General features: G+C 32.3%; 2 protein-coding genes across 2 annotated transcripts in view; one reads left to right on the forward strand and one right to left on the reverse strand.

The window, feature by feature from the left end:
• The first annotated feature begins 195 nt into the window (after positions 1-195).
• LOC137925178 (uncharacterized) lies at positions 196-19,838 on the forward strand. The gene is made up of 10 exons (XM_068768573.1): positions 196-383; positions 7,134-7,208; positions 7,483-7,618; positions 8,681-8,763; positions 10,310-10,358; positions 12,442-12,552; positions 13,066-13,144; positions 14,392-14,590; positions 16,251-16,368; positions 17,353-19,838. Exons 1-10 carry the CDS (start codon positions 321-323, stop codon positions 18,357-18,359), a joined length of 1,920 nt encoding a protein of 639 aa, XP_068624674.1. The 5' UTR covers positions 196-320; the 3' UTR covers positions 18,360-19,838.
• A 6,706-nt stretch (positions 19,839-26,544) lies between these two features.
• The window catches only part of LOC137925203 (uncharacterized), a 57,894-nt gene continuing 56,712 nt past the window's right edge, over positions 26,545-27,726 (reverse strand). The window contains exon 14 of the mRNA XM_068768607.1: positions 26,545-26,743. Within this exon, the coding sequence (XP_068624708.1) occupies positions 26,594-26,743 (150 nt within the window). The 3' untranslated portion in view covers positions 26,545-26,593. The remainder of the gene's footprint in view (positions 26,744-27,726) is intronic.

Here is a 27,726-nt window from a genome sequence, read left to right on the forward strand (position 1 = left end):
AAATAGTGTATCGATGAATTTAACTACAAAAATTATTAACAAATATAATTAGCAGCAGTTTTAAGAGATAATACAAATTTTTAAATTAATGAATCAACTTATTAATTTATTTAAGTGGTGCCATCTAGTGATAAGTGATGGTTGATTCCGAGTTTCATCATGAAAAGAAACGGAAAAACACGAGTGTGCGTCGCGTCAGTAGATATCAGCTGAATTATTCGGCTAAAATGCCCTGGCACGGGCATACGTAGTCGTCGGTCCGCCATTACGACGCAGCCGAGACACGTTCGTCGTATTTAGTTAAATATTTTCGTTTATAAATGAGTAATAACGCTCATGATCTAAGTAATCGACTTCTGAATGCGTTGGATAACAATTACAATGTAAGTTTGTTGGTTTTGAAGACGATATGTCCGATAAGCAATTCGGAGATACGGAAACGTCCTGAACAGGCCTGTGTCACCCGATTCGAGTTACGATATTGCCTCTCGGGAGGTTGTCTCTGGAGTAACTAACGTAGCTTTGTGATGATATTGACAAGTATAGAAGCTCTAAGTGAAAAGAGATCTATAAGTATATCCCCATATTGAAATAAAAAGTGTTGTCCGTGTGGATACGTGCGCGATTCTAGTGCGGTGTCCGGGGCCACTGACGTCGCCAGCGCTCGACCCTCCGTCCCTAGTGCCAAATGTTTTGCAATGTGAAAGTATGGAATTGTGCCACGCGTGACCTTTCCTGCAGATTTTCGTTAGCTCTGCCTAATGGGCGGATAATGTGGCTGGTTGGCAGTGAAAATGTGTTTTTTGTCACACGGTGTGACCTTAGTTGATTCGAGGCATGAGCGCTGGCGGTGTGGCGGTCACCGTGACCGCACCGTGTGCCCACGGCAGCTTCAACATGATTCTAGCTCATTCTGAACCATTTTTTTCGTTTTTGATGGTGCAATCACAGGTCAGTCAGTTTTCGCAACAATTTAGCATAAGGATGTCGTTTTATAACTCTTCAACTATTGCAAAAGCGTCTAACTTTGCATGTGGTATTTAAAAGCATTTCAGGGTTTAGAATCTGGTATCACTTGATGATAATTTAGTCTTGACTTATGTATTTTGGAAGTTTTACCTGGTGTGCATTATGTTATAGGTTACTATGTGCGGTTTTCATGACCAAGAATTTGATTTTGACAAAATTCTCATATTAATATTAATATGAACATTTACAGTCATATTTAAACTGCTATAGCTAGAACACATTTGTTATAAAACACATTTAGAATTCTTTGGAAATGGCATAGCAACATGTTGACATTATATACATTTTATAAAAATGATGTATTTAAAGTTTCTGCAACATTAAATATATTTTATTATGTAAAAGCCAAGCACATGCTTCCACACCATGTGGGGCAGCATGGTTGAATGAACCTTAACTGATATTTCAACTTGAATTTTGAAATGAAACTTGAGTATTTTTTTGTATATGCTTACTTGTAGTGATAAATACTACATATTAACAATTTTTTTGAGTTTTATTATGATTTCTAAGTTCCCTGAAAATAACCAACACTGTCTTTTAAAGTACCTGTGACATTATTCCAATCATAGTTCAAGATAAATGGCTGACTTGATTCTACAATTTTGAGATACATTTGTCAGAGTTATGACACCATAAATTTTGATTATTACAAATTAAAAAATGACCAAAAAAATCTACCGGCCAATAGAACTTTTGAGCTTATATGTTCCGAAATCCACTACATGCTCTAAACAGATGGTGTTGCAACATTATATGTTCTTGCATATTAAAAAATAATCTTAAGCGTTAAAGGCAAACTTATGGTAGATCTGTATTCTAAAATATTTTGAAATAGTTGAGAATGATATTAATTTTTAATGTAAGAGAATTTGGTTAAAAAAATTCTTTTTTTTGCTTTGAGTAACTAAAAAATCTAGTTTCGGTCTTAAATTTTAAAAGAAAGAAGTCTTAACTGCCCTATTCTCAAATTATATTAAACATTAATACAAAATAAAGAGGTAGTAAAACACAAGCATATACAGTTAGTTTGTTCGTAAATGGAATAAAAGTATTTGAATAAAGTGTTCGTCTTTTAGTGCATTAAAATAAAAAGAATACAAACTGGCTTTAACTTGTATTTCAACAAATTGAAACTGGCTCAAAAATTAATACACTTTCTAATGCCTAAATTTGGAAATATACAAATTTGAGTAACCAAACTAGTTATCATACTTCAAAAGTTTAAAGAAGCATTTCCATTCAAATAACTGAGTAATGTCAATACTTTAGTTTGTTAATATAAGTGATTGTTTCAATCAGAGCCCCATCAGGATTCCTCAAAAGAAATACTTATTTTGAATACACCCTTATTGAATATCCTTGTCCCATGTCACTCTATGAGGGATCTACCGAGTTATCCTGAGAATGTGAGTCTTCCAATTCTGTTAAATGTCTAATGTAAAGATCCCTGCCAATGGGCCCTTGAGTCTAGTTTCTGTAGAGGTCAAGATTAGTGCAGTCAGTCCCTTGCCTCCTCAAACCAGGTGAAAATCATTTGTAAACGACAAAATGGGGTGAAATTTTAAATATATATATGTATTTATGGTGAAAAAAATAAAAAATATAGTTTATATTAAAATGAAAATAGGATAGAGCTGTTATAATATTTCAAATATAGCGGCCAGTAATAGGCATTTGTGCCGATGATTACGTACTATTCAGCTTGAAATTTGATGAAAATTGATCATTCTTTAAAAAAAAGAAAGAATAGAGCTTATAGAATTATGCAACAAAATCTGTTCTGTAACAAAATTTGTTTTAACTCTCAGTAATGTTTGCATATTAGAAAACATTTACATCAAAATTATGTACAAACTTCTAGATAAAAGAAATATGGTACAAGACTTTTACCTCTTATTGTTAAAAATGGTCAATAATACCTCTTATCGAGTTAATGTGAAGTCATCTGAATCTGATTAATTCAAATTTATCCTTAGCTTATACCAGAGATATTTGGCCATACTCCTTCCTCCCAACCATTTTTTAATTATTAAGTTTTTCACAAGCTGTCTTGTAATTCCTTTAAATTGAGTCAATAGTTAGAAACAGCATGTCTCAGTAAATGTTTGGTTAGTTAAAACTATTTTGGTGTTTGGTTTTTACAAGTTTCAATGTGAAACAAAATAATTCATGTAAATACATTGTTTCGAAAATTGAAATAAAATTAACAAATAATCAAAATCACAAATAGTTCTTTAAACAGCCGCTTGAGTCTCACAACCCATAGACTGGCCAACTCTGGCTTATATTCTGAGTTTTCTGTTTATGATTAAGTTAAACTCTTATTTACAGTTGTCTTTATGTCCTATAACTACAGTATCAAATTGGTTTTCTTCTTTGAAAATCCTAGCAATTTTTCCATTGAGTGTTATCCTATTTATTATTGTCTGTAAGGCAAAAAAACTACTTAAAAGTCAGTGTAAAATATCTCAATGTATTGTTTTGTGTATATATTTAGAAGTATATATAGTTATTATTACACAAATAATTTACTTCCCCTAATTTCATGCCAAATAGGAAGCACGCTGTCTCAATCAAATACATACATATACAGGGATTTTTCTTATAGATGTAAAAGTATTAAAAGGATGAATGTGTATAAAAATCAACAATATCAGAAACAAAAAATAACATAATGATGCCCTTTTGGAAAGAAAAATGATTTTAAAAATTCAGATTACTACCTAATAAAACTAATTATTGTTTATTATCTGACCCTCCTGACTTTGTACTGTTAAAAGTTATTGGCCAGACACATTCCAATAGCTTTAATAATGATTGGAAATTGGTGTATTTTTAAACTATTTGAAAACAATTGTGATGTACATTCACTCATTTAAAGTATTTACACCTATAATTAATCATCCTGTATATTTAAAAATACATTTTGTAATTTATTTGGTTGTTTATATCATTGTTTACTTCCAGGAAACATGTATATGATTAAATAAAACAATGATCACTTGTACAGTTACACTGTTGTTATGCTATCATGATATCACATTAGATTAATTACTGATATCACATTTCATTTGTTGTATACAATGTATAACAATATATACCTTATGTTTTTAATGAACAACTTTAGGAGTATAGTTAAAATTTCTTGTACATAATATGCACAAAATTCTTAATCCATAAATAAAAGTTACATATTAGGAAAATTATTAAAAAAAAGTTATAGTCTTTGAAGACAAGAGTTCTTGAAATTCCTCACCAGTTTATATCGACTGAATCCAATTGCAAAGCCCTAATCTAATAGATTACACTATGTAATGTAAATATATCTTTATCATTGTTTCAGCCCTCAGACGCCTACTACAAGGCATAGGTCTCCTCTCCCAGATATCTGGGGGGATATACAATACTCACCATGGTTAGCAGATAGCGTTGGTGATCGCAATTATGTATATAGTTGAAAGATGATGTTGTTCATCCTCTGGATACTTGTTTGTGAGCAGTGGTGATGCTATATAATTAATGCACAAAGTGTGAATTACATAAGAATGTATCTTGGGAATTGAACCCGCATTCTATGGCCGCTAGTCTCAGTTCTCCATTGCTGCCACTACCTACCACTGCTGATGCTCTTCATTTAAATATTTATTGTAACCATATGAGTGAGATAATTATATTATTATCATAATAAACAGGAAGAATAACATAAAAATAACAAGAGTTGTGTCCTTAAAACTTATAAAAGGATATTTATTATTAGTGTATTGACTGGCTTTATATAAACTGGCTCTAATCTCAATAATTTATGCAGAAGTTGCCAACTTGGATTTTTCCAATTTTAAATTCCTATGCTTTTAGTTACAGGAACATTTTGTTAAATCTCCTTACTACTATTTTGTTTTAAATATATTAGTATTTTTAAGTATATTAAGTTATTTATTTGTTTGTACCATTAGTAGTCATTGAACAATAGTTATTGCATTTAAGAGTAAACTTTAAAATGAATTTGTTAAATCTTTCTTGGATTATAGTTTTTACTATTGCAAACTTAAAATTTCTTAATTTATTTACTAAGCCATAAGTTTTCTTTATATAAAAGTTTCTAAGTACTGCAAAACCATAGACAGATCTGTATATGTAACTTCTAAATTCTTCTAAATTAAATTATTACTTCATCATGTAGTAGAAAGTGGGGCCAAGTATGATGCTTGTGGCAGATGAACTGTCTAGCAAGTTTAGGGTGGTTTATTTGCAACAAACTACTGTTCACCTTCGCACACAATACTCTATTCTCTGTTATTCATTTTTCACGGACATAAGATTTGCTGCGGGTTATAGAAAGAACTTTCTTTTACACCTCTCACTTCTATGTCCAGTGTCAATTAATTTACAATTTAATTATTCTCATTTATTTCATTCACTATGTTATAATAATTGTTTATCTTGATTATGTGTTCTTACGGTTTATGTGTACCCGGGAATAGAATGTTTTAATGATATTATGTTTCTATGTTGTTGAAAACATTAAAAGGTCTGATGTAGAAGTATCCAACTATATGCTCAAGTAATCCTATAGTGCGTATATATATACTAATAAATTCCATAACAATTGCCTAAAACTGGGCAAAGGCTTTTAAAGATATCCTAATAACACAGATGTGATCTGAAAATTGTGATATCATATTTAATGTAATGCTATTATTATAATTTATTATAGCCCACATGTCTCCTTTTCCGTGCACTTAAAAGACCTACTAGACTTTTTTTTTTCATTTATATTTATGTGAAATTTGTTATACCATTTATGAGATCTAGGTTATTGATATGAATAAAAATAAAAACTATTCCCTAAAACATTTTAAAACATACACAAGTATACTATTCAGCTACATGTCATGTTAGTAGATCACTTACGAAAGTACAGATATGTACAATCACAGTGGGTTTGTTTTGTCAAAATTTAAATGTAAGTTTTACAGAGTTCCACTTAGATGTGCTCCGGAAGTAAAGTTACTAGGTTAATAAGATGTATAGTCTTATATCAAGATGGCGAATGTAAATGAGGAGCTGCGCAAGACTTTGTATTTTTGAATAACATTGTATTGAGCTGAGCGACCAATGTTAGATCAACAAGAAGAAATTTTAAATAAATACTGTTTCTTACTAAATGTTATCACATTATGTTTGATCTTTTGACCATGTTTAAAATATTATGTCATACATTAGTTACTAGAGTAATGATAATCTAATACTTCCTAGTGATTATGATAGTTTACTGATATGCAAATCATTTTGTTTCTTTGCCTATTAATATCTTATAGATTTAACATACTCTTTTACTTTATGTCAACATAAATGGAAAATGTGTTGAAGTATTTCTACTAATTTGTTTGAAATTCTAATATTTTATTAATTAGATAAAATTTGTTTTGTTTGGTAAAAGCGCCAATGTAAAACATAAAACAAATCTTGGTAAACAATGGTAGGAAATGAAACTATTTTCAGTGCTCACAAAAACCGATTGATTGCTTGCTCGCTCGTAAAACTGTTTGATAAACTAAAAATATTGGTGGCCATAATTGTAATTGAATTTTGAAGTTTACATACATATCCATAAAATTTTAGTGAATACACAATTTCTCATATTAATTGTAAGTAAATATTTTCTGCACTATAAAATCAAATATTTTTCTCAATAATTACCTTATCATTAATAAGATTTATTAAATAGTTAATTAGGTGGACTACTTTATATCCTGTATATCGGAAAGAAAAAATAAATTGTACTGTAGTGACAATATTTATTATTGTTTTGCAAGTTTCACTAATTAATGTATCCTTAATATTTTATATGAATAGCAGTAGGTTTTTTGCAACAGTATTTTAAAAAAATAAAGGAAAATTTTTCAAACTTTTACTAGTTACAAAAACTAGTTTACTAGTACGTATTAAAATAATTCATTAGAAAACAAAAAGGAATAATGCATTATAAAGTAACAGCTCCATTCCCGCCAAAACACGTTAAGAATTTCTAACCTATTTGTAACAAAATTTTAACAAATAAAAAGGTTTTATGTTAATGTAATTTAACATTTTTATTCCAGGTTGTCGACATGCATGCTGTCAACGAAATTATATCCATTTTGGAGAAAATCAATATTACAAAAGAGCTGTTGGAGGTAAATACCCGCGCTGTCAAGTGCAGTTTCCGAAATGGCGGGAATTTGTACTTTACTAATTGTCTTGTTAGCTTAAACTGTCTACAGCACGTGAGAGGGGTGACGTAATTCAAGAAGTTTGCCAAATTTAACGAAGCCGGTGCTTGGACGTTCTATTTTCATTTTAATTGTTATAAAAATGAAGTCAGTAAAACATAACATGGATTAAAAATATGTATATATCATTTTAAATATAGATTAAGCAAAGATTGAAAGAGGATTTTTATTTTCTTAGACCACCCGACTGGGTAAGCATGTGAACGAGCTACGACGGAAAACCACAGACCCGACGCTTGCCCGCCGAGCCAAGGTGCTGGTAAAAAGATGGCGGGACCTCGTCATACCCGCGGTCGCTTCACCAGCGCACACGGGTAATGTTTTTATTTATTAAAACATAACGATCCCGATACCATAATTTTTCTGTACAATATCAGTGTAGCAACACAGTATTTGAACTTTGATTAATATTTCTGAAGTATATTGTAATTTTTATTTAAATTATTTTTTACTTTAATATTGCTTTGTTTTAAAATTTTGAGCTCTGACTTTTAGAGCCTTGGTGTGATGATACTGTATCACTGCCTCATAATCTTGCAAAAGGTCATCCCAGGTTGCTAGTAATTATATTAGCAACTGTTTTTTTTTTAATTTTAAAGCTCAACACTTGACTAAGTTAAAATTAGTTGTAGTAATTATATAGGTTACTGTAGATTTTGAAATTAATACTGCGTTAGGTTTCTATCAAGGATGTCATAAAAGGGCGCAGGTTAATGGTTTTTATTATGGCTTAAAAAATTTTAAGGATATTAGAAATATTCTATAAGCACATTTGTAAAAAAGTGGTTGAGCATTGTATCCCAAGGTCATCAGTTCTAATCCTATGAAACATGACGAAACTTATATCGAGACGAAATTTTAATAACATATTTGACATCCGCCAAACTTAATAAAATATAATTTTTTAAAACTTTGTCAACGATTGACGAAGGTATATATCGTAAGATACCTATGTCTTTGAAATGATACTTATTATCCAGCTGTGGGTGCATTCACATGGCTAATTCAATTATTAATTTTAAAATACATTTACGTAACCATTTTTAACTTGACACGGAAGCGACTTTTTATTGTGTATTTTATGAATTAGTATTTCAGTGTTGCCATATAAAAATGTGTTTAAAAATTATGAACCCTTAACAATTTAAATAAAATTCTCCTATCAGGTAATGCTCATAATGAGTGTCAAGGGACAAGTTATGATAAATAAAAGATAAATAAAAGTTATTGTTGATAAATTAATATTAGTTTTCTTTTGGGGAGGCGTATGCCTTGCAGTTAGGGTTTATCGTCTGATGTGATATCGATGATTATAATTATTAATTAATGTTGTGCAGAAGTTTGTCTCGACTATTTATGTAAGATGTGGTAAACAGGTTCGAACCGGTCGTCAGCCGAACGACAGGTGCGTCGGCTTGGCGGCACTCCGCTCACTTCCCCGGCGCTTGCGTTGACGCGGGTAATTTTTTTTTTTACCTAGTAACATTTATGACCAAAGTAATTTTGTCATAGAGCTATTTTTTTTTAATTTAAATTCCGTCAAATATATGTAATCTTATAACAATACTTTTATCAATCTATGCTACAGTGAATATTGTATATTGTTCACTACTGAATAAATATAATTTTTGTGAGAAATAAGGATATTTATTTTTAAAATAAATGTCAATTCTTTTTGTCGCGAAATTAAGCCCGTGCAAGCTTATGTCATAATATTGAATACGTATATATCCTAAGCAAAAAAGCAAATACCTTTCAATAAAGTTGTGATTTTTTAAAACACTGTTGAAATGTTTTCAAGTTATTTTTATTTATTACCATTCCGTGTGTATATATATATATATATATGTATATATATATATATATATATATATATATATATATATATATATTCGCCCAGGGTTTTATATCGGGCCATGTACACTATATTTTGGAATAATATTTATTTATCTATGTCTGTCAAATCAAATTGTGTCACTTCTTCCAATTTTCAATCTCAAACTAGCAAAATTAGATTTGTGAACCGCAAACATATACAGGATGATTAGTTGTAAGCGTAAAGTAAAAGCGTAGCTTTGAAGGGGCGAAAGTATAGTTATTTGTTTTCAATCAATGTATAATGCACCTTATCAAAAGATCAAAGGTTTGAAATACACCAATACCTCACTTTGCGTCGTGGTTACGTTCCAAAAAAACAAGACGCCAATTGAAACGCCGCAAAGTGAATTAAGAATTTCTATAGCAAACCATGTAAAGATCGAAGATAGGTTCCAGGGTTACGAAAATACAACTTTTTAAAAAGAAAATTGAACAAAGTAAACATTTAAAAAATATATAACTCTGCCAATAAATAAATTGGAATAATATTTACCCTTTTTTATAACCAGAAGCAACACGTAAAAATTTATATAAATTTATTATTCTCTTTTACAAAAAGCACAACACACTACGAAACTACTCTAAAATTAGCAAAACAAAGTGAAAATAAAAGTGTATTAAAATTGCGTTGTTTTTGGTTAGAAAGGGAATCCCCGAGTTTTGATGGCATGGCGCAATTAGAAACAAAAGTGTTGCCATATTTTAGAAAAATTTATGAATAAAAAATTAGACTCGAACCCAAAAAACGCAACTTCGAAAATCTAACGACGCACAGTAAAAATTAGTACTAATTAAGCAGCAACGCAACTTCGAAAAAAACGCAAAACGAAACGACGCAAAGCGAGGTGTTGGTGTATTATTAATATAGTAAAAAAACCGTTTCCAAAATTGGATTTTATATATTATTCATATATTTATTGTTTATTATCTGTCACTGCAGACTACCGTCATAAGTTATAAGCCAGTTGCATACAAATAGAATTACAGAGTAATCACTTTATACAGGTTGTTTGAAAACAGAGATAAAAACTTTAAAGCTTTTTCTGATTATGAGCTATATATACAATTTAAATAATATTTAAAAAATATATTAAGAAGTTGTGTTGAAGATTGGTATTATTTTCCAGCATGTGGTGAGCCCGGCGGTTCCTAGCCCTAGACCACCGTCGCGGCCTGGTAAGTCACCTCTATCCGTGCACAGAGCATCAGCGAATTGTAATTAATTATCGTTTATGTACTGGTACAGTTCGCGCCAAATTTCTAAAACACTAAAGTAACATCGCAGGAGTACAGTCAGAGACAATGTTTAAATTTAAAGATACTATCAAAGCAAAAAGTATAGGCATTCATGTGTGAGTGTGTATATGTTCTTATTTTAAATATCTGTACGTGTCCGTATATATATACACGGACACGTACAGATATTTAGAATGACAAATATTTTAGTAGAAAACAAAAAGTTGGACTCTTAAAAAATTTAACAACGTCGATAAGAGAGCATAAGTTGGTACAATGTAATGAACACATGACTCGTTGTTTGCACGCTACAATCAATACTTATGACAACCGTGTAAAATGAAAAAAAAATTTCTTTTCAAATTACCGTAAATAAAAAATGAAATCCGTATTACATTAGTATTTTTATTACAAAATAAAATTAAAATAAGAGTACAATCAAAATTTAATCTAATATTCACGACATATAAAAATACAAATTGAAATGAAGGATAAAAATCTATTTTGTAAATATTCATCGCTACTTCACAAGCGTGCACGTGTATTACGAACAAGATCAGTGTTTCCCAACGTGGGGTCCCACAGGAGGGTAATTCGAAAGAGGACTCGACGTGAGTTTAATGCATTCGCTTTCATATAAAAATATATATGTATTACATAGATGGGGCTTAAAAATTTTAGAAAGGCTAAGGTGGGGCATCGCAGATAAAATGTTAAAAATGCTGAATTACACTAATAATGCTATCATAAGTAGATATATCTAATATACAGATGTCTGGCACAATTTTTGTGTTTGAACTATGTATTCACCCGATTGTATTTTGTTGCCACATAGTTAAACTTCTGTGAGCACTCTCAAAAAATAAGTAGTAAGGAATCTTGTTAAAATAAAAAAAAACATGAAAGGCATTTAAAAATCACTTTAAAAAGATTTGGGTGTATTGGTGAAGAAATAACCATTTTAACTTCATTTTTAGTATAGTTTCATTTTAAAAAAGGAATCTCTGTTGAAATTTATTTGGGAATTCCAAATGATACTAGAAGTTGCGCGAGTTATACCTCACTGGTGGTAGATAAATGTGACTAGAGTTCGTCTAGATAGATACAAATGTCATATATAACTGCTGCGATACATAAGTATAGAAGTATTACTAAATCAACTTAACTACAAAGTTCAAATTCATGATGATGATGGTATTGCGTCAGATTTTGTATTATAAAATCTTTTAACACTGCATTAGTATGATATCATACTCTTTTAAATAATATTTATATAAGATACTAAATATAAAAATAAATTTTATTTAAAATGTAATGGGTTATATATTAAAGATTGCCAATAAAATTAATATTTTGACATGAAATTATAAAGCAATTAAAAAAAGGAATAATTGTCATATAATTGCGAAGGTTCACAAAAAAAAAAGATTTTTTGAAAAATGAATATCTTTCATATGTTAATCTAATTTATTATTTTTAAATTATTAAAAGTTTATTTATGATTATAAGAATGTTATGCGTCTATTTATAAAATCAGCAGATGGCTTATGACAGAATAACATGCAAATTAGGCAAGAACTTATATCTATTTCCTAGACTTTACTTCACCAAATAAGGTGTCTGCGAAACTATGTAAACATCCGACGTCGATCGCTGCTCAGAGTCCCCAAATGGACTCTAAGATAAGTTTAACAAGAAATTAAGGAAAAAAAAAAGAAATATGCTTTTGTGTAACTATTTAAAAAACTTCTCTCAGATTTATGAAACTGTAGTACCTTGAATATGTTTAAAAAAAGGTTTTATTTAATCTATTCATTACTAAAAGATGACAAAGCAATTTAAGTATTTTTTTCAAGAATCTATTGAATATTTTCAGCTATGGGACATCCAGTGCTAGTCATAGACCTCCATAGATTTCTTTTGGCTGGTAGGAAGCTGAAATAGATCCGGCTTCCATAGTAATAATTATCAGTATAAATTTAAGATATTCTTAAGAATAAGAAAACTGTTTTGTTCTTGACAGCTTGGGGAGGATACGAGTCTGATTCGCAAGACGTGATCCTGGTGGACGATGATCCTCCAGCCGCGCTGCCTCCTCCACCAATCAATGCGCTGCACAAGCCGCTCACACCACGTAAGTACTGCACTGTAATGTTGATATTCATGATACATCTGTCAGGGTCCAGAACAAGATTATGTGGGGTTCCTAGCCACTAAAACACCCTTGGTGTTCGTGGATTAAAACTGGAGTGGTCACCAAATCATTTGTTAATAAGTAATTTGGTGCAGCTTAGTACTGTACCACAAATCAGAGAGAAGCTGCATTTCTCACAGCATCCTTGCTATGTTTCATGAGACCACTTTGTGTTGCTATCGTTCTCAGGTTTATATTGAGTGGACCTTTATTATAAACTATCTTAGAACTCTACATAAGTGATTAATATATCATGAAAATTAATTATTTAACCAGTCTTGTTGGAAATGTTGAAAACGACATCTGCTGTGTTCTCTTTACATGATCAATATCTATTAGAACTTGCATGATTTAAAATATTTTGTATTGAAATTAATAAAAAGCACTTGTATTTGTTGTATTATGTATATCTGATACTTAATGAGATTGTTAAATATCTGTTTCCAATTGCAGCCACAAAGAGGCCACAGTCCCCTGAGCCTCTTCACGATGACAAGAAGGCGAAGAGGGACAAGAAACCTAAGAAAAGAAGGTAGGTTGATTTTTATTAATACAGACTGATGTCACCTGAACATTGTGTTGATTTTGAGTCCTGTGATGACATACCTATGATGCAGTTGCTTTTTGGTGGATCTTATAAGAAGGCTTAAGATAACCAAAGCAATAGACCAGATTATCAGAGAGTAATGGAGAAAGTTAAGTTTTGCTGCCAGATCGAATCAAAACTGAAGAGATCTGCGGAACAACTAACACTACTGATGTAGCTCGAGAATTGTTTGCTTGAGGTAGCAGTGGGTGGGACATATTGTTCTTGTAACTGATGGCCATTGCGACAAAAGGTTTTCTAGCAGTGACCTCGAGCTGGTAAATAGCGTGGGTAGACCCCCCATTATGTGGACCAACGACATAGTTAAGTTCACAGGAAGTTGCTGGACCCTGGTAGTGCAAGATCATCATGGCCATCCATGGTCATCGTGGCCATCTTTGGGAGTGGCTCAAGCCTTGCTGTGGGCGTCTATTGGCTGAAAATAAAAAGAAAATTTAGTCTACTTATGGTACTCGTAGTCCCTGATACATTGAACCTAGCTAACGAAATAACTAAATAAGTTCGATAAGAGGTAGAAAAGACAGGTATAACACCAAAATTTCTATACCTTTTTAAGTATTTAAGGCAATCAGGTGAGTTCTTCTGGTCATATCTGAAATGGACTTCGAAGTAGCATTGGTATGATCATTGAGAATTTAAGTAGGGAATGGACTCTGGTTGGTGAAGGTAAACATCAATGATTGAATAGTCTCTGTAAATCTGCTATGCAGCACCATGCTCGGCCCTCTCTCTCCCTATAACGAAATGTATTTGGAGCATGGTTAATCCATAGAATGCTGAGAATAGTTTATTGAATAAATTATTACATTTTTACAGACAAAGTTTATATGCAAATACAATACTTTTGAATTATACTATTTAAATTATAATTAAAAAAGCTATAGGCATTTACAATGTGACTAAAATTTGTTACACACATAACAATATACTCTATTATATATTTATTAAGATTGTCTTTAATGATGCAGCTTAATAATTTCTTCGACTGTTTTATATCAAGCAATCTTGATACATTTGAGTAAATTTGTTTATTTTTTTTTTTTGAATATCTTGGTAGATTTAATCAATGACTACTAGTTAATAGTTAGAGAAATTATGGAGATATTGAATAGCATTGTGTTGTAATGTATACAGCTAAAAGTTGCTCCTATGTTGATGTTTGTCACTTGCAGGGGGCACAGCCGCGCGGGCTCTGGTGCGGAGGCGGGGGCGGGGGCGGCGGCGGCGGTGGAAGGCGGCGCGGCGGATGGCGCGTGGGCCGCTCGCAACGGCGCCGCTCACCACGAGCGCCGTCGCAATGGCTGCCGCCGGGATGCGCTTGACGCCTACGCCGCGCTCGTCAACCGCATGCCTCCCGCCGGCGCCAAGAAGGTACGCAGGGACCCGCCTGCACACACACATGCACGACGCATTCACCCATACACACACTCATATGTACAGGCATGGATTTATACAAGTACGCGTTGTTACGAAACTTTTTGAAACCCCTTTTATGAAAGGGGGGCTTATTTAAATCAGGGGTGAGTAACATTTTTAATCAAGAGCTTATTTTAAAATTTAAAATAGCTTGATTGGCCACATATAAAGTATCACTTATTAATAATGTAAAAAAATGTATTAATCATAAATATTAGATTAAAGAAGTTACGTTTTCATCTACAAAATCAGTACAAAAAATCACGCAGACGCGTCGTGTTCGGATTGCATGTTTGAACAAGTCGCTGCGCGAGTAACTTATCACAAGTAGATTAATTGAGTTTAGTATGTACTACCACTTTATTATAATATAAATTTTATAAAATTTTATTGATGAAGAAAGTCGATAAAATAAAGTCAAAGTCAAAGAAATGCTAGACCGGGGGCCACCTAAGCATGTTTAGGGCTGCATGTTGCTCATCCCTGATTTAAATGAATTGTAATAAAACACTGTAAATAATTTAAAGGTGAAAAGGGATCGTTGAGGCAACCTTTAAGAGTCTTAATTATTGTTTTCCAATTTAAGGCACTACAAAGGGGGAATATAAATGTTTAAGGGAGTCATCCGAAAATTGGCTCGACATAAGTTTAACCCTTTCACTTAATAAAAAAATGTATGTTACCTATGGGGGCGTAAGAATTTAAAAAAGTCTAAGGACATAAAAAAGGTTGGGATACACTTATCTAAACTTACTCAAACCCAGTATATATAGTTCATATCTCAATTCACGTTAACTATGCTCTAATATCTATTTGAATTAATATTATTAAAAGAAATAATTTCATATTTGATTTCATGGTGACTGTATTTATTATTATTTATATTTATAAAACTATATTGTTAGAATTAAAAATACAATTTTATTCTATGTAAGAGTTAAAAATCATATGTTAACTAAAGAAGAATATGTCTTCATTGATTAGTCAATTTATATTTTAGTTTTCTATTGTAATAATTAAAAATACAAAAAATTATTGTACATATATATTTGTGTAATCAAATACTGTTACTAAGCAACATAAATTTTTGTTTATATGTATATAGATTTATTTATATGTTTATATGTATACATATTAAATTATTAAAATCCAAATAAAAATATATGAACATAATTCTTGCTGCTCATCTGCTGCATTTTGTTCATATTGTTGATCTTTGATTAACCATTTTTGTTTTGGTTGGCCATTTTAACTTGGACCGGTTCCAGCGTTTTGACCGTCCCAAGCAAAATTTGGTTTAGAGAATAAAAAAATACTAAAAAATTTATAAAAAGATATATTTAATTTAAATAGTCTAAATCTGAAAGTATTTCTCTTGCATATGTGTGATGTGAAGTGCAAGATCTCTATTTTGGTTTCAAGTTTCAATATAACTATTTATTTGGCAAAATTAAGAAATAAAATGTTTTTATATCGAAGTTTGTCGCCCTGGGCAGTAACTTGGCTTGCCTTGCTGATCTTGGAATACAACCAGGTTTTTAAACAAAGAAAATTGTTTCGCACTAGCTGATATGGTGAAGTTTTGGGTAAAGTGTTTGTTGTAACAAAATTTCAGGTGAAAACGACCAAGGAACTGTTGGAACAGATCCAGTCGCGGGGCAGCAAGCCGGTGTCCCGCCCTGCGTCGCCCGGGTCCCCCGCTTCACCCGACGTGTTGCTCATAGAGCCTGACTGTGAGTTTATTTCACACTGCCTTAAAACATATAGCCTGTATTCATGTCATATATACATAGTTATATATGTAGGAACCGTAATGATCCTAGTTACATTTTGGTGAAAAGTCAAAAGCATGTCTCCCCGAAAGATTTCAGTGGGGGATATACCATAATCGCTACACTTGACAGGCTGGTGTTTGTGACTGCAATGTGCTATTATGGTATACGAAATATGTTACTGGCCAACCATTGTAAACTTGTTTCTGTGCAGTGGCAACCTTTAAAATTTTATGTACAAAGTGTGAACTATATAACATTGTATCCCTAGAATCCAACCCGTGATCTATGATCCTCAGTCTTCTACTGTGTTACCACTGCTCAGCTTTAAAGTGAATGACATTTTCTAAGCCACAGTGATTCAAGCACATAATGCCAGTCTGTTGTAATTTGCCACTTTAGTATATTTTTGTTAGCATAAAAAAAATAATATATCACTTGGATCACTTTGGATACCTTTGCTGTATATGATGTAATGTAAGATTATACAAAAAGATAATAATACCACTATATAACAAGATCAATTGCATGTTAAAATAATTTTTACTAAATCTTTGTCTTGTTAAGCTGTAGATAAATAGCAAATGTTTCTATTCTCTTCAACATGTTGATTTTATTATGTTACCTATTGTCATAATAGTAGTACATATTGCCATTGTTTTGTATTATGTACTAGCATTGAAAATTTGTTAGCTGCGGACCGTTATTGAAATAAGTTAAAAAAAATGTAGTACCTGTTTCATCATCATGTCAGACAACCACTGCAAGGAATAAGACTCCCGCGTTCAGCAAATTCCCGCAAACTTAACTATGTCGTCGGTCCGCTAACTGGTATGACAATATAAATGAAGACTTTAATTGGTTTTCAGTTTCAGTACGCCATTGTTGATTTTTTCAGCCATTAGTTATTCACATAGATAAATAAATACTTAATGCTAATTCCAGCATATACGAAAGCGGAGTCTCCGCTGCGTAACGGCAGCAGCGAGCTGGTGCTCGCAACGCCTAAGCTCGAGCCAGAGCCCAAAGTAGAAGCGGAGGAGGAGTTGCAGGCACCACGATCGCCGCTCGACGAGGAGCTGGCGAGCGAGCGCGCTGCGTGCACGTGCGAAGAGGAGCCGCTCAGCACGTGCCCGGCGGCGGCCCTGCGACGTGCAGCGCCACAGCACGTGCACGCGCTGCACAACGCGCTGCTGCCCGGAGTCAACGGCACGCGTGCGCCACTGCACCCGCACCAGTTCGCCGTACGCAAGCTCGCGCACCCCGACCGGCCCGATCTCTTCGCCAGCGTAGTACCCCTCTATAAGTACTCCGACTACGCGGACGACTACTGCGTCAAGAACATGTCGCGAGTGCCGCTTTGCACGCACATACCTCTCGATCAGTTCGCGCCATCGCCCCCCGACATACCCCCGCCGCCGTCTCCACCCCCACCCCGACCCTACCCTGTCGATGAACTGGAAGAGCCAGAGGTAAAAACTGAATCAGAATGTGTAGATGTGAAGACTGAAGTGATTGAATATGAGTGTCCAAAAGTGGAAGCGGAGATGGTGAGTGTGCCTAACCTGGAGCCGAGCGAGAGACTCAAAGCCCCGCTGCTGACGGTCGAGGACGAGAAGCAGTTTGGAGGCGAGCCCGTCGTCAAGATGGAAGTGCAGCACGAATTTGCGAGCGAACCGCAGGAGCACCGGACGGTGGAGCGGACGAAAGGGGAGCTCGACGGGAAGGCGCTGTACGCGCTGTGTCAGAGCGCGATCACCTCAGTGCCGTACACGTACACGCAGGCGGGCGGCGCGGTTATCGCCTCGCTGTCCACGTGCGAGGTGGACGCGGGGGCGGAGTGCGAGCGCGACGAGTTCGGCCGACCGCCTCGACCCGCGCGATTCGCCGAGTGGCACGAGTGCGCGCAGCTGGGCGACCTCGTTGCGTTGCCGTACGTGGTCATCGACTGATGCCCCGCGTTGTGCCAAATCCTAGTGTCAGCCGCGGCCGCCCGACGCGAGCCTCCGTCTCGCTGTGTTCCAAGTGTCCTTATGTTAGTTTTAAGGGTAACCGATGTATATAGTGTTGGTTAGTCCGTGCGAGCGCTCGAATATGTACATACAGTTTAAGTTAGCGAATGTAGTTAGGAATGAAATTGGGGTGCGTCGGGATGGCCGTTGTGTTTCACGTATTTATTTTTTAATTGTTTATATGCGGAGGCGTTCTCGTTGTGATACGGCCGCGGTGCGAGCGCGACCCGCGGACCCAGAAGACTGGTTTTATACATTCTGTCACCACCCCGCTCCGACCTTGTGTAAAATGGACGACAAAGGATATCCAGACTGTTGCATATTATCTTGTTACCGATTGTGATTTATGAAGAGAAATTAGGTAATTAATAATAATAGGAGTTCCAATTGTATATTATACATATATATCGCTATATCGTCGAGTCAAATGGATGGAGTGATTTATAATCTTGCAAATAGTCATTGTTCCAAGACTTACTGTACAATGTTGTTCCAAATTGAATATCTCCAACGCTTGAATGATAGGAAAGGGGTAAACGGATTCTGTCAAGAAAAATTATACTACTGCGTGTAATTATTATTTCATTTACCTACAATACCTGTCAGAGCTGGCACAGATCTATAAATATTGTTGCAATGTGACAATCTAGAGTTAATACAGATAATATATTTTCTTATAAAATAATCCTTATTTTTTTCACATTGTAATTGAGAAAACATTTTATGTATGCATTTAAATATCGCCAGCCCTTTAGCAACAAGAAAAAAATTATTTATGTTTAAAGATAGTTTCGTTTACCTCTTGTCTATGCTCTGAGTCAAGGAGAAATATTTTTCTGTACATTTAAACAGTTGCAAACAAGACAGTTGCGGGGCGCCATTTTCAAACGAAATTATTTGTTTTTATTGCGAGTACAATATTTTGTTAGCGGCGCGTCAATGTTTAGTGGATTCATCTTGTGCCAGATAAACTTGTGCCAGAATGTAACCTTTGTACATCACAATATTTAATGTAAACAAACTGTGTTTAAATTATATCTTGTAGCGCAGATTGGTGGTTGTGAACACATGTATGATGTTCCTCAAATAACAAAGTTTAAATCATCTAAAAGTGCAGATAGTGGCTAATCACAGAAAAATTATTAATAATTTTGATTATATTTAGGTGGGCCGGAAAATAATGTTGTTTCTGCTGATATATTTTTCAGATAAACCGATTGATTTCCACCGCTACAGCATTAAAAATTTGTATACTAGATGGCTAATGGTTGTCGATAACGAAGGTGAATATATTGTTGATTAGAAACAAAAACTTGTTAAAATGTAGTCGTGTGAATTTAACTTAAGATAGCGACATTACTTTCCTGTCCTATCACTTTGGAAGTCATATTATCTTTACACCAGTACAATGCTGTATGAAATATTGGCTGTATTTAATACCATTATTTTTTTTTTTCAAAAGTAAAGATTTGTAGTAATAGAAGGAACTTAACAGGGTGTGATAATTTTTAAAATACGTAACATAGATTTTTTAAGCCACTATCTACTCTGTTACTGTAAATTTTGGCTTGATATCGATTTATGGAGCATTCTGAACAATCAACACAACATGGTTAATTTTTGACTAACAAACTAAAGGCTTCACCTAAAAAAACTGGATTAATTTGTTACATTGCTTGTATTGCATAATTACCAGAGATTGTATATTTGGATGGTACATAGTTATCGGCAAAGAAAGTATGGAATCTGCTTCAATGAGCTACAAATAGATAAATTAACAAAATTAACTATTTTATCTCTGGTTATTACAAACGTTTTCGGAAAACTGGGAATGATTATCAACATGGTCCTATGATAATGGAGTTAGTTAAATATTTTTAAAATTTGCTCTTGTCCCAAAGACAGTAATGACTTAAGTTTATTATGAAAATATTAAAAAATGTTATACACTAACATTGTGGTTAGACATTTAAATCACTGGTTAAATTATATCAGAATCTTTATATGCGAGACAGAGGGAATTAGGCAAAGATACTTTTTACAATTAATTGTATATATACAAACTTAATTGGACTAAAACTAAATTTATATTTTAAATACTTTAGCATGGTTGTTACCAGAGATTGGGTGTTTGGATACATACTTATATTATTTTTAGCCAAATTATGAAGGCACTGTCCTGTAGCAGTGGGAAGCCATAGCACACAAGACAAACGATCGCTTGGACCTTCTGGTTTTGAAGTAGAGACCGCAAAGCAACAAGCACAATGTAGAATATCCATCAGCCTTTGTCCATCTGCGGGATTGCTAAATTTCTGATCAAATTTCATTTTTGTTCCACAGTTCCTGATTTTTCGATACAAAAACGTTTCCAGAACTTCTAAACATTATATCTATATTTAATTCTCTAATTACAACAAAAAAGTGATGAACTAGAGACTTTCTAATTATATTGTGGTTATACATTCAGTGATAGCCAGATTTATTATAAAATTCGGAATTTAAATTAATAATTAATGATAAAATCATATATATAACATATCTGAATTTTTTCGTACATAAATGTATTACATACACACGTTAAATGTAAATTCAGATGTATTATAAAAACTCAAAATTTTGTGAAAAATGTATTCTGTAAAGATCAAAAATTAAACTTTATAAAATGTATAATCAATTCTACAGTTAAAATATATATTTTTATCATTAGAGCTCTCCATGTCAGAATATCCATCAGCCTTTGTCCATCTGCGGGATTGCTAAATTTCTGATCAAATTTCATTTTTGTTCCACAGTTCCTGATTTTTCGATACAAAAACGTTTCCAGAACTTCTAAACATTATATCTATATTTAATTCTCTAATTACAACAAAAAAGTGATGAACTAGAGACTTTCTAATTATATTGTGGTTATACATTCAGTGATAGCCAGATTTATTATAAAATTCGGAATTTAAATTTTAATGATAAAATCATATATATAACATATCTGAATTTTTTCGTACATAAATGTATTACATACACACGTTAAATGTAAATTCAGATGTATTATAAAAACTCAAAATTTTGTGAAAAATGTATTCTGTAAAGATCAAAAATTAAACTTTATAAAATGTATAATCAATTCTACAGTTAAAATATATATTTTTATCATTAGAGCTCTCCATGTCATTGAGTTAATGGTTATTGGTTTAAAAGCCTTAAAGAGGTGAGTGTATAGAGGATTTGCTTTCAAATAATGTATGGTCCCTGACTGAAATGAATATGAAAATAAATATAGTAATGAAATAGAGTAATGTATAAAAATGGTTCCGTAAATATTCATAGGACTATATATTTATATTAATTATGGTTTACAATCTCTCACTGCAGACTTTATTTCATCAGTGTTAGTGACACATGAAATTAAAAAAAAGTTAGGCATATTTATTTCTGAGTGATTTAACATTTATTATAGAGTGCATAATGTCATTTCATCTTTAGAATAACTGTTCAATTAAACATTTAGGTGATCTCATGAGTAATAGAAGTCCAAAATTTATGTTTAGAAATCCGCTATAGCAAAAATAGCAATGCTATGTAAAAGCTATAAAGCTTTTTAAATGAACTATATACATTCACATCTAAAGATTTTTTAACCGATCAACCTGTGTATGAATTTAAATATCCAATCTCTGGTTATAACAAATTTATGCTACATTCGGAATATATATGAGAAACTCTGAAATACGCTCACTGCTAACTAATATGAAATAGGAATTTGGTTTGTGTGTGTACATTAGAAATTATGATAGGAAGACGAGTATGAATTTTAACAGTGCCTTCTCGTACGCACGTTTCTCGATCTATTATGATCTATTTGGGACTAGATCTGTAATATAATTAGCTCCTTAGCATACACATGGGATATTGTACAGGGCCAACAGCAGAGTATACATATTTTTGTACAGATGACCTCGGCTCACTTGTATTGTTTTGTGACAGTATTAATATACATGTTATCATATATATATCTGTATTTGATTTTTATGTGTTTAACTTACAATTTTTTTTTTGTTATTTTTCATGTATATATCGAGCGGTTTTATCAAATGTTGGTGCTATGATTTTTACCTAAAACGCGATTGTTTTAGTTTTCGCTGGATAAATCAACTAACGAAATTTGCGTCAATTGTTATTTGAATAGCTCAATACAAATTTTTATATGTTTGCGGTGTTTCAAATTGTAAAAATGATATATCCGTAACATTTATATACCCTTGCCCGAATACAGAGTACTGAGATTGGTTAATAGAATGCATGTTTACCTAAAGATGCTAATTTATGGATTAACTAGAAGCTTATATAAAATATCTCTGATCTTTTCAATACAAAACTGCTTATTTTGATAAGCCGAAACTTTAAGTAAATATGCTCCAGAGTCATATCTCTGGTAATCATAATGCCTTTGTTCAATGTACCATATGCAATAATCACTGCCAAAAATTGGATAATTATTGATGCTTATTGTTGTAATGTTAGCTAAAATCGCCATTGTTTATGTTTTAGTTTGACGTTATTTTTAATTATTGTCGTACATTTATATATACATACCTGGATTACTATTATAAAAGTGTGGATATATGATGCATCAAATTCCGGCACTTATCAATTGTGTACAATGTTTGCTAATGGGATTAATTTTTGTTTATCTGTAAGTTTTATTTTGTTTGTAGCGTTTGAAGATTGCGAGACGTTTGGTAGCAAAAGCTGAACTTAGCTCTCTGATCGACGTTGTCTCGTAACTGTCTGAATGGATCCATTAAACTTGGCGATAAAACGGAAGGCGCTTCGCCCCGCGCGGCGGCTCTGTAGTGAACCGATGTATCCCGCAGACTGCCTTGTTGGACTTTGTTCCAAACTTTTGGTAAAATATAAAAGCAAAATATATGTGTTTTTATTACGACAACCTCTTTTTATTTATCACTCATTGCCCCATAAACTTTATTCTAAAAATAAATGGCTAAAAATAAATAAATGAAACTAATTTGAAAGTGATTATGTATTGTCTAATTTTCTAACAACACTACCATTTTTTATTTCGTTCTGTGCAAGACTAGAAATAACGTAATTAACGCTACACGGTATATAATATTGTTTATTTAAAACTCAAAATGCTTATTGGTTTCTATTTGGACGTCATGCTGACAGCTGACAGATTTTAATTTATTCTTTGGTCTGTATAGGAAAACAAAAGTTGTGTTTAAATATGGTTAAAATATCTAAAACTGTGGAGACATTCTTGAGTTTCTAGCTTAGCATGACATTCAACGATTCATTTTTAATTAGAGATTTTTCCATATAGTCAGCAGACAGCATTGTTCATACTAGCATAATCAGTTTCTTTAAGGATAGCTGTTGACGCGTAATTTGGTCCAATTTCAAAGGAGTTGCTAAAATCACATAATTATATAAAATGTTTACAAGGCTAATTTACCGATTTGAAATATTACAACTTTTTAAGGCAACATCTGAAATAATTGGTTTCAATAATCTACATTTCTTTTATGTTTATAATTATTAATATTCATGTAAAAATTAAATTAAAATTGGTCTTTCTAAATAATTCTGCACTTTTCTATATCCACAGTAAACGGAGTGAGATTAAAAAAAATCTTTATAATGGGTGGCGCTAAAGTAGAGTCAATGTGAATGTGGCTTAATTTTCACAAATGATTCCAAATTCTCAACAACTTTATATAGAGAATTATTTGTCAATAAGCGATGAATTATATCTTTTTATCTACATCATAAATGACAAAGTTTGGCGCCATTTGTAAAAATTAAAGTATGTTTACATTATGACAATAATTTTTTATTATTTTCGCCACATGTTATATGCTTTTAGTAATATTATTATTTGTAGATAATAAATAACTTGATAACAAATTAAAAAGTCGCAATATTTATAAAGTTGAGAGATAATTCTTTTAGGGACCATAGTTCAGCTTTAATATACCTTGAATTAAAATTTTGCATTTCAAGTAATTGAGGAATCCCAATAATATCAGTTGTATTGTAAAATTATTGAAGCATTTCAATATTTATTTTAATAGATATTCTGTACGTGATCTATTAATTGTTTCACTTTCAATAAACCATTGTAAATTAGGTTATTCAGAAATAAAAACACAAAACAAAGTTTTTGTTAATAAAATTTATTAAATTTAAAATTATTACATTACATTTTATACATTTAGCTTATCCGACATGTCCACGCGTCGGCCACGGAGAATGATTTAATGGCACGATTATTAGTCAAATGAGCTCCTCTGATGCATTATCTAAAATATTAAAATTTTGTGGCAAAAATTTTATATAAACAATTATTGTTAAATAATATATTCGACAATCAATTTTAAACCAGAATTATTTTTCTATTATTTAGTTAAATTATAATAAAATAACTTACAATCTTTGACATTCTTTAAGAGTACAACAAAAAATAATGTCAAAATATTTTTTTTGACAAAGCACATGTAAAAATTTTTGACATCCTATCTGACCTCCTTAGCAGAAGGGTGGAGTGATGTAATAAACATTTTTTAGCACATTATAACCTTGCGATAATATATTGAATATTTGGGTAAACTTAAAAGATTACAAATAAACAATTTCACATAGAATATAATTTTACACTAAAAAAATAAACTTACAATAAAATAAATTCATTATCTAAAAGAAATATTAATTGGGTATTATTTAAAAAATAATTTATATTCATAGTCGGAGTATGTATACACCCAATTAAAAAAAAAGTTAAAATCGTTGCGAGTAATAATTCCAAGAAATTGCTACAGTTTTAAATATTTATTAAAATATAATATAATTGTGTTTTTAGATTTTTTCTGAATATACAATATTTTAAATAACATGTATTTGAGATTCTTGATTATAACTACATTATATTTATATTAATAATATCAAATGCGTGTTTATAACATTTAGAACAGAATATGGAGTATTTGGAGATTTGGATAATTTGGATATAACTAAGTTGTTAAAGCGAATTTAGCTAAATATGATTTTTTTCTTATATGGCTTAGTTTTTTAAATTGTCTGGATTTATATATACGAGTTGTATCCAAATTATCTTTTGTGTCTCCAATACAAAAACATTTCTTACCCAGTCGATTCAGGTTACAGTTATTGTATTTGCATTGCCAAAACAAAGAGTGCGTACAAAGGCTATTTTATTTAAATTATTTGTAAATATTTTAAAGAGATTTATATACACGACATTGTATTAAAATTCATAATAAATCTTTATATCTGTTGTATCCAGTGATTGGAATATTTGGAGCGAAAAGTTATATAACACGTATATGTTAATAAATATTTTCAAGTTTACCATAGTAATAATTCAACATTTTTTTATTCATACGATGGTTTACATCTGTTATTTTTGATTGGACAAATGACTCAGAATTGAGATTAACATGTGAAATAATCTCGATCGGGTTATATATTTTTAAATAACATAAATATGACATATTTATTTAACGCAGAAACAACATGGCGGCGAATTCTTAGCACACAAACGTTCTTTTTTTAAATTTAACAATGGAATCTTTGTGTACATTATTTGGTATATTATTTAAAAAGAGCGTGCATATGCCATAGATTTAAAAACTGGATGTGGACTTTTATTATTAATCAATAGCTATCTTTATTTACGGTGACCATTTGTATAGACTCATTTTTATGTTATATATTACCCATATATTCTGATCACTGAATTTCAACAACGAATAACACGAATATACTTAATTTTTATTTTCATCGAATCAATTTATGATTTATGATTTAGAAATATTTTTGTCATAAAAATGTCTTACATATGAATAATTTCTATTATGCATTTGTAAAGATTACTTAATTGTATATTTTGGAGTCATATAATAATCTATAAACTAGATATATTATATCTCCAAAAAATTGCACTCGTATTGGTTTTGTATCGAAATTACCAAAAATAGATGTACAAATGAAATTTGATTTTATGACTCTGATATTAGATTGCTTATGCACTGAATCGGTGTAACGTATTAATGTCAGAAATAGATCTCGTTCGATGTCCTATGTAGGATTTTCTCAAGACTTAAAAGAGTGGGTGTGAGTGGGCGTGGGCATGCTCACATGATCACGCAGGGCATGGCGCAGCAGAGCGGCAGGCAGACGGGCACAGCGGTCTTCTTCTCGTAGTGCTTCTCCTTGCTACGCGAGCCCGACTCGTACTCGTACATGCCGCGCGCTGAGGCGTACGCGCCGCCGCCCTGCATGGACTGCGCAAGCGCATCGCATATATTACTTTATGATATGGGAAGCATAGACTTTCATAGGTTATCAATTGTGGCGATATTGACTCATGCGGGCAATGTAACTTCTCTTATGGAGCAGGCTCAAAGGTAAATGAGTTGGTATACTCTGTATTGGAATTTTAAGCCTACGTGAATGGTATTGGGTTCAAAAATAAAAAATGGGTTTTTTAATAGAGAAGGAGCTCGTTGAAGGTTGGTGGTCTAGAACAGGGGTCAATAACCTGCGGCTCGCGAGCCACATGCGGCTTTTTGGATATGAAACTGCAAAAATATTATTTATTTTATAACAAGTGATATGTTGTAAAAACACTACATATGTAATAATAAATACATATTATTCTTAGAAATAAATTGATTTGTTTTTTAACAAAAAATTTTTTATAAAAGTACTATTTATTGCTGGCAAGAACAATTTTTTGACCCTTTGTAAACTTTGAAATTTTGTAAATTATATTATTTCCCCTAATTATATTATTAATTTCCCTGGTCTAAAATGGGCAGTTTGATTTTTAAGTGTGTCGAAAATAGACTCAATACGAACTTAACATTTTCGTTCCGGGCTATTTAAATGTAATAATACATTTTGGTGCCAAATTAAACGTTAAATGCAAAATATAAAATAATTATTTATCTTACATAGGGGGAGATAGAATATTTAAAAAGGTGATATGCACATGTAGCATGGCACAAAAACCTTTGAAAACACTGGTCTGGACAATATAACAATCATCACCTAGATTCATATCAGGATTAAAGCAATTTTAGTAGACCTATCAATTCTACTATAAATTCACGGAGTAGGACTATGTTTAGTGATGGACTTCCTACGGCTAAATTGATGCCAACATGGCGATGTATAGCATGAGCAGCAGAGGCATCAGAACCAACAGCGGCATGACCACGACCACTTCGACAAGAGTGCACGAGTGAGAAGGTTTATCAGAAGA

This window comes from Battus philenor, unplaced genomic scaffold (assembly GCF_028537555.1).
Source record: "Battus philenor isolate CCGP_79_NKW_IND1 unplaced genomic scaffold, ilBatPhil1.0.hap1 SCAF_26, whole genome shotgun sequence".
NCBI lineage: Eukaryota > Metazoa > Arthropoda > Insecta > Lepidoptera > Papilionidae > Battus > Battus philenor.